This window comes from Plasmodium malariae (assembly GCF_900090045.1).
Source record: "Plasmodium malariae genome assembly, contig: PmUG01_00_3, whole genome shotgun sequence".
Taxonomy (NCBI): Eukaryota; Apicomplexa; class Aconoidasida; order Haemosporida; family Plasmodiidae; genus Plasmodium; species Plasmodium malariae.
The window spans coordinates 151,937-164,755 of NW_021638313.1; the positions used below are offsets into that span (position 1 = coordinate 151,937).

A 12,819-nucleotide genomic window follows, 5' to 3' on the forward strand; every position below is an offset into this window, starting at 1 on the left:
CAGAAAAATAAAAATAAGTAATAAGGAAAGTGATTTATATTGGTTTTATATGAAGTATTTTGTTTATTAATATTACTTTTTTCTTTTCATATTTGATTCTACCATATCTTACAAATAATTATATTTATAAATTACATAAAGTTTTATATTTAAAATATGTTTTTGCAAAGTTAATGTTAAAAATGATCAAATATAAAAATACTCTTAAATGTAGCGAATTCTATTATTATAATGTAATGTGATTCCGAAATAAAATAAATGATAAAAAAAATTTCTTTCTTATTTATTTGTTTATATCTTTTTTAAAAGCAAATATTATATAAGCATTAATGTAAAAAATTAGATATTCAGCATAGTTTCATTATTTTTATATATTAATGATTTTAATAATTTCAATCATTTACACAATGAAATTTAATAAAAGCTATATAAACTAAAAAAAAACACATTAATATTATCAATATATATATATATATAAATGTGAATATATTACATTTACGATAACATATTTATTGTATAGAAAATTAAATTATTTATTAAAAAGTAGAATTTTTAAATATAATCCTTTAATTGAGTGAAAACATAAATAATTCGAAAGAATAAGCATGCATTTATCTGAAAAGAGGTTAAAAATATATATTAAGTAAATATTATTAATCTCCGAGCATTTACTAGCGGGCAGCACCTTAATATGTTTAAGTATATAATTTATAGTTTTTATAATTTATAATAAAATATAATTCGTGTATATATTTTTATCAAGTTTCTATATATTTTACATATTTTCTATTTATTTTTTAAAACACTAATTTTTTCCATAGCCCCAAAAATAGCATATTAATAATTTATTGAAATTTCTATTTAAAATAAGAATTTAAAATGTTAAAGTTGAAAAAGTCTAAATATAGAAATAAATCTAAGAAAAATGATATATGACATTATTGAAAGTATAATATCATATTTAAAATAAATATAATGAAAAAATATATATATATATTACTTTTGTATAAGTATGTATACGTTGATTATACATGTATACATAAAGCATTATAATAATAATAAAAATGAAAATTTTTATATTATTAACGATATATCTATATGTCAACATTTGTAGAAAAAAAATTATTAATATGCTGACATATATATATAGAAATAAGTAAAAGGGAAAAATGTGATTACTAAAATATATGAAGCGTTCAAAATTGGCTTTATTCCACATTAATAATATATATTTTTGGAGAACAACAGAAAGGGAGAAATTTAGAAAAGACGCATTGAAATAAATTTAATTAAATAATAATTCTGTATAAATATGTATACTTAATAAATGTTTATTAAATGAAGTTACTGTTTGTATTATAAAAGAAGTAATTCCATGCTACTTTTTTTTGTCCTACAGCAAAAAAAAAAAAAAAAATCATCAGAAGTTAAAATTTCCACATAAATAATATTTCTACTAAATATAAATAATTATGAAATTAATTTTTATATTTATTTAAATAATTTTAAATTCTCGTAAAATGTTTTTTTGAGCAAATTTATTATGATTTATTTGTATTAGTCATTTATGCATAATTAGTAAATGCATTTTCCGGATTAGAACAAAATAAAATTTAATGTTATATATATATCTATAAATTTAACTAATATATTGAAATACAAATAGAAATGAAAACAAAAAAGCGGTAAATTAAAAAATGAATAAAAAAAAATAGTCAAAATTAAATTCTTCAAAATTAACGAAAACATATATATAAAGGTAATTATACTATATATCTAAATAGAAAAAAATGAATAATTTAAAAATGTAGATACTCCTGTAGAAGTATTCATAATTATATAAGTAAACACTAAAAATATAGATTATCTATTCATATGATGCGAAATAAGAACAGTATTAATAAAATTATCTTAGGAAAAGTTAAAAATAATATAATAATTTTATATAATAATTGCAACTTTATGCATTGTTAAAATAATTTATTTGAAAAAATGAATTTATATTTTTATAATTTATATACATATTAATAAACAGCTTTCTTAATATTAAAATAAAAGTAGATAAATTTTAATACAGGTATATAACGTAATATATATATATATGTTAACCATTGAAATTTTATTTTTTTAAATAATCTTCTTACAACTAAAATAATAAAAAATTCTTTGAAGCAACTGATATCTTACGTATAAACAAAATTTTAAAAATAATTTTGAATTATGCCTAATATAATTAGAAAAACAATATATATATATAATAATAACGAATAAAATTTAATTGAGATGAAATATAAAAATATTAACGAAATATATATTTTAAGAAAAAAATATTTTATTAACTGCTAACACAAAAATATATACTGCTTAACTAAGGTTACCTTTACCGATATATCATATTTAAAAAAATAAGACTTTTAATATTTTAAATAATATAAAAAATATTTTTCTTATGTGCTGGTGACATTATGTTTCTTTAATATGAATTCAAAATTTTTAATAATACAACAGTTTAAGAAATAATATTAAAAGTAAAAATTTGAAGATGAATAAGATTTTTTTTAATATTGCTACTATTATTAGAAAAAATATAATTTATAAAAAAAAAAAAATTAGTAAAAATTAAAAAAGTTACAATGATTTATATATATATATATATATGTATATAATTAATTGTTCCTTTAATTTTACTTTAAGGTGCAATTATTATGTATCTTTTATTGTATAATAAGAATATACTTATATTAGTATGGAAATATACTTTTACTAAAGTACTTTACCCCAACAAAAAGAAGATTATGAAAAAATGAAAAAAAAATTATCAACGTTACTGGTACTAAATAAATCTTAACATATGTAAATTATTTTTAAATATTGTATTTATATTTAAATAAATTTTTTTTATAATTTATTAATATGCTACGATTGATGTATATCTATTGAAGCAGTATAAATATATATACTATGTATAAATTATGTTTTTTATGTAATAAATTGATAATGAATAAATTAAATACCTTTCTCATAAATTTATATTTTTTGTAATATATCATACATTAATACATTAATTATATTTGTTTTTATTTATATATATATATATATATGCATGTACATAATGACAAAAAAAATTATTTTTGTACTTGGATGATGCATTTTATATCATTACATATATATAAGGTATTTTTCTTATTTTAGTTTTTATATATTTTATATTATAAATGTTATAATAATAGTAAGATATTTTCCTTGTATAAAATATTGTAAGATAAAATGTATCGAGATGTATATAAAAATTTAATAAACATAACATTTATATGAAAAACTCTAATATAAATACATTGATAATGTATTTATTTAAAATTTTTTTAATTGTTGCTTGTAAACTTTCACTGTTTTAATGTATGAATAATGAATATTTATTTTTAAAAAAGATATAAAATTGATTTATATGTAAATGCTTTTTTTCATGAACTTTACTCATAATAATATTGTTAATAATTTAAAATATATATACATTAATAATTCTGTGCAAAAAATATATTATCCGTTTTTAGTTTAATATTGAAATAATTAAGAATGAATATTAGATTTTATTTGTGATTTAAAGACTCTTAATATGAGTTCCATATAATATATCATTAATATGGATAAAATATATCATAAGGAATTTCCATATTCATGAATTTTATATATAAAAAATGAATTACTATTTAAATTTAGAAATAAAAATTATTGAACTTGCATTAATAATAATATTACACTTAATTTTATATTATTAATACTATGTTTTATGAGTTTTTTCTAAAATTAATTAAAAGAAGCTTTAAAAGAAATTGAGTTGTAGTTTTTAAACAATAAATAAAAAAAAATTAGAAATATCAATATAAAGTAGATTTACTTGTTAATTCTTAATTATTATAGTACCTTTAATAATATATTACGAAAAAACAATAAAATTTTATATATAAAAATATATATCCTACATTTCTTTTATAGAACTTTGCAAATAATAAAAATATTATATATATATATATATACATTTATGAATATATAGCCCCTCAAATTAAAGCTATAGGTTTTTTATAATTTTTTTTGTATTAATTTAGCAAAATTGATCGTAGTTTCTATGTACTCAAAAAATACTCTAATATTTTATTTTAGATAACAGCATATCTTACATATATAACATATGAGTTCTTGCGGAAGATATATATATATTTTAAATATAAAGAATCTAATATAAGGAATATAATAAACTATTATTAATTAATTATATTGTAAGAATATATTAATCAATTATTTATTATAAGTATATTATTGTAATATTTATTATTAATAAAAAATTATATTATACTTCATAATTATGTATTCAGTTAATAATAGATTTAATAATCTTTTTAAAACTTATATATTATAAAGTTATTATTATAATAACTCGTTTCTTCTTATATTAATATAAAAGAAAAATAAAATACTAAAGAATATATTTATTCATTTTTTCCAATGGTTCCTTAAAAAAAATATTGTTATTATACAAAGTAAAATATTATTTATTTTAATAAGAATATAATATTATATTATTATAATATTAAAATATTAAATTAGATAAAATAATTATAAACACATTAATTATTTAAAAGAGAACGGAAAAAAAAAATATAATATATATATATATTTATATAAATTCATAAGTGTATACTAATCTGAGCTTTAATATTTTATCTGGCACAGGAAGGTTACCAATATTAGATAATGTAATAATTTAATATATATTAAAAGTAAATATACATTTTAAAATTATAAGTTATAAGTTCAATATGTCTTATGATTTTTTGAAAGAAGTTATATATTAAGTAATAAAAAAAAAAGCATTTCATAAATTTTGCTGAATTAGTATGCTAAAATTTATAGTATGAAATTTATTTTTTATTATTTATACATTGGCAATTGGCTATTATTATTGATTCAAGTATTAATATAACGTGTTTTAGATATTCTTATAGAATTAAAAAAAATTATATATAATTCGAATTTTTTTTATGTAACTCTGTTTCAATGTTATTATTTCGCAAATAATTTCTACTTTTATTTTTCCTTTACTTTATAGTTATCTTTTTGTGTTTTTCCTTTCAATATCGCATAGTTTAGCAATTTTACATTATATATATTATTTTATTTCAATAAATTATTCTTCGAATACATTTAAATTTGTCTCTATCTCTTTATAGGATATATCAATCTAATTTTTCTCAGGATATTTATAATTTGTTCTAATTGTTTATAAAATTTATATATGTATTTTCTTCTCTTATCCAATCATTCAGTTCCTGTATAAAAGGTTCTTCTCCTTTATTGCTATAAGATTCCTTATTTTCCCTGTACTCCAAAACATTTCCTATATCTTTATTTATGTTTTCTGTAATTCCTGATTTTCCATCAATATTTTTTCCTAACTTGCAATCATTTATGGAATTATCCAAATATGATTCACTATTCTCTGTATTCTCCTCTTTTCTGCATTCTTCTAATATTGTCATAAGTACAAGTATACACAGTTTTTCTAGTAATTTTTTTTTTACGTATTTATATAGTTCTTCACTACATCCTTTTTGTTCCAACTCTTCCAAATTAATTAGTGATACATTATATTTATTTCTGTCATTTCCATATTCATCTAAGGTATTCTGTAATTCTTCCGTTAATCCGCTAAACCATTCATATTCCAAATACTGCTCTATAATCCGACTCTTCTTTGATATCCATTGTCTCCATATATCTTTTTCTGTTTCTAATGATGAAATATTTGGGGTGTCATTTGGAATATTATTATTTAATTCTTTACTTCTTTTTATGTAATCTCGTTCTCTTTTCCACTCATTTTTCAAGCTGTTAAACCAATCTTCTTTTTTTAAATTTTCAGAAAGATATTTGTATCTTTTTATCCACTTATTGCATAGAGTTATGGATTCTTCAGTGCCTCTACAGTTTTTAGTACATTCTACTAATAGTTGGTCACTTTTAAATTAGGATAGTCTCTAGTTTGCCTTCTGTGAACTCCTCCAAGCATATTTCCAAATATTCTCTTTTTTTTAAATCCCATTCTTCATTTCTAAATTTTTGAAGTACTTCCATATGTACTTCTATAATAGTTTTTGTCCTTTCCGTTTTACTCTTTGAGGAGTTACATTTTGTTTTATTTATGTTCTTGTATTTTTATTTTTTTTGTGATTTCTTTATCATTATATTTTTGTTGAACCAATTGATCATTTGTTAAAAATATTCTTTTTCTCTCAGAGAAAGAAGGTAGTAGTATTCTAAGGAATTTCATTTGTTTTCTCTTTATCTTTTTTTTTTTTTTGAACATCACTATTAAAGCATACTATAATATAGAAAAAATATATTTATAATATATATTATTACTGAACTCAAACATATATCATGTATTTAATAATTTTGTTTAAATTTACTTTAATAAAAATGGAAAATACCATAATAAGAAGAATGGTTATTAAAATAGATGGTGTGTTTATTACAGATGAATTTTGTTCTTGACCTGTAATAGTTTTATAAATAAATATATTATTTATTTTATTTGTTCCATATATATAAAAATAAGTAGCATTTATACTACCTGCTGTTCTAGGTAAATCAATTGGAGCACGAGATGTCGAAACAATAACTGGTGATTCTTGAGATTGCATTCCTGAATCCAAAGATTCAGAAAGTTTTGGTTCTTCTGATTCAGCATGATGTTTATATTGATCACCTTTGATTAGTGTAGTTCCAATATTTGTATTTGAACCGTGATGTAGAGCTAGATTTTCTTCACTATCTTTTGATACAGTTGATTTTTGAGATTCTACTATAGGGAGAACTTGAGATTTAGCTGAATATTGTTGTTCGTTTTGTACTTGTAAAGAGTTTTTTTGTGCAACGGGCTTTTGTGAATTGCATACAGGAATTTCTTTAAATGTTTCAGGATTACTTACATCGCAACTTTTTTTTGGAAAAGGTAGTAATGAATTGCTTTTTCTGCATTTTTGATAAATTTGTTCTTTATTATCTGTAAAATAATTCTTTCTCTTTATAATCCACTCGTTATATTCACTAATTTCTGTTGAACACCAACTATCACAATTATTGGGATTATCACGTGCTCCCTGAAGGCATTTTTTATTTGGTTTTTTACTTTCTTTTTCCTCACAGAAATCTTCTGCATCATATATTAATTGTAAAATTTTTTTATCTTCCTCATCTAAAATTATAAAGCATCCGCCATAATTTTTTAGGTCTTTATAGTATCTTCTGAACCAATCTCTTATTGCTCCTTCCCATTTTTCCTTTTGTTGAATATAATATGAAGGAGGAGCCTTATATTTAATTAGTAACTCAGTCAATTCAAGGCATTTTTCCCTAAATAGTTTTTTATCATTTACTTTACTTAATGAACTAGTTTTATCACTAATTAATTGTCTAAGCCGATTAAATTTTGAATCTCCAAAGAACGTGAATGAACTGAATCCTAGAGCACTAAGTTCCTAGATACAAAAAGAATTATTAAGAATTATTTATACATTAATGTTTAGGTTAGTTTTATTATAACTTTTTATCATAATTATATAATTTATGCTTAACTTATAAATATTAAAAAATAATGAAGATTACCGAGGAAAAACAACTATCCATAATGACTGTACATTAATATCCTGGTTTAATGTAAATAACAGTCTAAAAAAAGAATACAAAATATTTATTATTATTTATCTGTAGTGTAATTTTTGATTAATTTTTTTTAATAGAAGGAAATTATAAATTATTATATATATATGTATTTATATAAGTATTGTAAAATAATCATATACATTACTATATATTCGTACGATTATTATCTTATTTAACCTTAAATGAATAAATTACAGCTGAAGATGTATCAAAATAATATTATGATATTAAATCAGAGTCAATTATATATTGAATATAAAATTCATATGCTCTTTATGAAGAAAAAGCTAGACAACTAACAATACAAATTACATATAAGTTGCATCAACAAGTATTATAGTCTTTATTTTTGCAAAATTATCAGTAATATATATATAGTTTTATCTATCTTATTTTTAAAATTATGACATATATGTATAAATAATATTACCTGTAGCAGTGTAAATAATTCCTTTTTTTCCTACTACTTTACTAGGAAAAATAATCTATAAACTGAGTAATTATTGGTATTCATAGTGTGTCTTTGTTTCTTTGATTTTTTTTCTTATTATTTTTATTTACTTTTGTTATAGGTCATTATATTGTTTTAATTATATCGTTAATATTTTTTTAATATTATGTATATTGTATAAATAAGTGATAAATAACGATATATAAATTAATCTATATTGTTTCTTCATTTGCGGAATATTCTTAGCATTAACTTATTTTTATGATACTTAATATTATTTTTATATTTATTACCTATAAATTCTTTATTTATAGTATATATTATTCCTTTCAATACTATTAATATATTATATTTTAATATATACTAATTTTTTTTTTATGGGAGTATTATCAATTCTAGATATAAATCTATTCATTTGTACAAAAATTTGATTAAGTAAAAGTATATACTTAGTGTAATAATTAACAAAATTATGTATGGTTACTTATTCTAACTATAAAGAATAATTAAGGTATATTTATAATATAATAAATTTTGCAATATAATCGAAATAATATAAAATTAATTATAACATTGAAATAAAAAATAACATAATAATTGAATGTAAATTGAATAATATATCAAAATAGGCAAATCAAAAATTTTTGACACTTTGCTTTTGTTTTTCTGTAATTTATATAAGTATATTCTAATAAGCTGACTTAAAATATATAGTATATTTATTTGATTTTTGCTGCATTTAATTATAAGAAAATGTTTTCTTAATAATAATATATGATTAAATTGTATGAAAAATAAAAAAGATTTTGAATTATTAAAATACCTTTAAGGAGCGAACAATTAAATGAAAATGAAGAACAGTTTAAACTTCTAACCAAAAACAATTGCTAGTATAATACAATATACGTATACTGTTACTTATTTTAATGTTTCTTTTGAAACAAGTGCATATTATATAGAGAATGCTAAGAAAATTAAAAAAATATATTTTAATTTTAAAATTTTGTAGCTAATTACCCAGGAAATTACGTTATTATGGTTATTTTTAATAAATCATTCATAATGAGTTACATATTAATTTATTTATATAGGATTTATTTGTTCGTTATTCTGTTATTTTTATTTTAATATCATATATTTTACTTAATTTTTTTTTCATTAAATATGTTAATAATAATTTATAGTGGATTATAAATAAAAACAAATTATCATGTTTAAAAATATATTTTATTTATATTTATGTATTCAAATATATTACATAAATATATGTAAAAATATTTTATATAATGAATTTATAATTGTGGACTAATATTTACCAAAAACAACAGAATATTATTTTGTCAAGTATTTGAAATAATTTCAAAAATTATGAATAAATTTAGTTTTAAAATGTTTATAAAAAATGTATATTATTTTCTTCTTTTATTATTTTATAAAAATATGAATATATATTTTTTCTTTGTTAATACATTTTTTTATTATTATATCATTATAATTTTTCTTATTATACTGTAATTTATACATTATATTTATTTAAAAATTATACAATATTATTAAAAATTCATATAAATTAATGAAGTTTGCTTCATAATATTATGAATATACTATTTATGTTTTTCTTTAAAAGATAATATTTAATGTAAAATTGGATATATTTTTATGTAAAATAATAACATAACATAAGTTATGCAAATGCTGTATGAATAAAAGTTATTACATCATGAACCCTGAAATATATGTAAAAATAAATGTATTTAAGAAAATGGAGTTCTTTGAATAACAAGTTATATTTCTTTTTCATCTAATATATAAAAAAACGAAATGTAAATATTGTCGTATATAAAATTATAAAGAGACATTAGGTTTTTAAATTTATAGTTTATATTATACAAAATATAGTTCATAATTATTAGCACAAAATTATGTTGTTAACAGTCTTAAGTAATAATATACTTGAAAAACAAAAAAAATAAATTATTTTGATTATACATATGTCTTAATTTTACGAGTATAATTTTATATATATACATAAATATGTTGTAGTATCAAATTATAAAAGTAACATTTTTTAAAAAGTATTTTCTAGAATAAATGATTAAGTTATATTTGTGCATATTATTATAATGTAAAATACGTTATATAATATTAATGTATTAATAAGTATCATTTAATCTTATTGGATTATGTAGGATCGTGCTATGAATAATTTATTCATTATAAAATTCTATTGTTCTGGTATGCATTTTTTAAAATTTGAGTTCCCTAACATATAACATTACTAATCATATAATTATGTTAGCATAAATGTTTGTATTTATGTATTAATCCTGTGTTTATATATGATATAGTGTTAATATTACGAATTTTTATTTAAATCTCATTATAATTCTGCTTATCTGTTACATCTACTGACAATTATACGTTTATTGAATTATTATTTTGCTCTTTTTGCCTCTTTTTTATTCATGTATATTGTATGAATGGATTTCATATAAGAAATAAAATGTATCCTAAGTATGTTAATATTCAACAATAATTCGTATATTGGTTTTCCAATTAAAATTATCTGCTTTTTATATTTCTGTGCCTGTATTACTCATATTTTTTTTGCGAAAAATATTTGTCTTTCAATTTCATATACTATTTTTATTTTTTTTATCTTGCTATGCTTTTTATGTGAAAATTAATATATGAATTTTTTATAATACTATTATAATCATAATTATATACTATTATATTTGTAAAGTTATTATTAAAAAAAATTATTCTAATCTTTTCTTTTTTGTTACTCCTTTCAAAATGCATTTAAGTTAAATTGTTCAGAATTCTATTTCATATATACGAAGGAATATGTAATTAAACATTTATAAATTACAATCTTGAACAGCATACATTATATAGTTACTTCTCTAAGACGAATTTGCTATTTCTTTCACATAACCATTTATCTGTATTGGGGAATTTCGTATATATATATATTATTATTTTTTCTTATTAAAGCTCAAAGAAGAGTATAAGTGAAGTAAACTATTATTAAATAAATTGCATATTTATATATAGAGCACTATTGAAACAGTAATTTCTTGTAGTAACATATTACAGGGATACTGTGAAACGTTCAAAATTTTGAATAAATTAATTTTTAGTACTAAGCAAAAGGAAACGTGAATAATACTAAAATAAATGTAAATATAATAAGTGAAAATATAAAGATAAATGCATTCACCGTAGCTTTAGAAGTAGATTTTTTTTGTACCAGTAAATGAAAAATTAGAATTTTATTAGATCTGTATATCTTTGAGATTTAGTACTTTCATGCAGTTAATTAATATGCTTTAAAAGATGTATGCTTTTGAACATACGTGCTATTTATAAGGGAGTTATTCATTTGTAATATTTTCCATCTATGTACAAAAATTATTTTATTTATTGTATCATATCTACTAATATGACTATTATATAATCAATTATATGTCTTAACTTGGATGATAAGGATACATATGCAGTTGAATTATGGGAGAATTTTAGAAATAGTGAAACAGATAATTTTTGTGTTAAATTATAATAAGGGCTGAAAAATGAAACATGTCTTCTTTGTAAAAAAGTAAAATATTGATTTATTTGGTTAATTATATACGAAACTACATAAATAATATATTAGTTGCGATAAAAATTAAATATGTAAATGAAAAATTTATTTTTTATAAACATGGTATTATAAATCTAGTAAAAATATGAAAATTGTATTGTGGAAATGGAAAATTAATATCTTCTGTTCATTAAAGTGCGTTATTACAATGAATTAATAATGGAACATATTAAATATAAAAAATATATTACACAAAAATAGGCAAAGATTTTTGAGATATATATGCAAAGAAAAACAATTCTTATGCTATAAGTACGTGAAAATATATAATAAAATATTTTACTAGAAAAATAAACTTTTTGTATATGAATGCTTAAATTGAGAAAATTATATATAATTCATATAAATAAATGTTTATTTGTTATGAAAAATGATCAAAATATATTAAGAAATAATGAATATTGTTAAAATTAAAAAATCCTGTTTATAAGTAAATGACTTGGAGGATTCTGCGGTATTAAGGGTTCAATTTAGTAATACATTTTGCAAGTTATATATATATTATTATGAATATTTAAAATATTTTTGCATATATTTTATAATAAAACATTAACTGTACTTATAAATGTGAGATTACCGTATTAGGAAAAATCTCAAAAAAAACTAAGAGTCTCACTATATGACTTCAAGACAATAATATATATATATGTATGTTAAAAGAGCAAAATGCATAGGAGTTAATTTAAAATTGTTTTATTTTAAAACATTTAATTGTTTAATTTGATGAATAATATTTATTGAAGTAAAAAATAGTATATAGTTTTACATCGGATAATTATAATATGTTTTTATGCTTTTGATATATTTATAATTTACATGCTCAACATACAATACATAAAGTATAAAATTATTAAGGTGTATAATATATATTTTGTAAAGTTATTTTTAATAAAATATTATTTATTTATGTTAATTTTTTAATGTGTCCTTAGAATTTGTTCCGGGTATTATTGCTATGAAAAAGAACAAATAGAAAAATAATATATTCTTTCAATTACTA

General features: G+C 18.7%; 1 pseudogene across 1 annotated transcript; it reads right to left on the bottom strand.

The window, feature by feature from the left end:
• Nucleotides 1-5,270: 5,270 nt before the first annotated feature.
• Nucleotides 5,271-7,683, bottom strand: PmUG01_00015800 (annotated as a pseudogene). The gene is given in 6 exon segments: nt 5,271-6,008; nt 6,023-6,037; nt 6,052-6,189; nt 6,203-6,376; nt 6,465-7,535; nt 7,663-7,683. Coding segments are annotated over 6 exon segments (2,157 nt in total).
• Nucleotides 7,684-12,819: the final 5,136 nt, after the last annotated feature.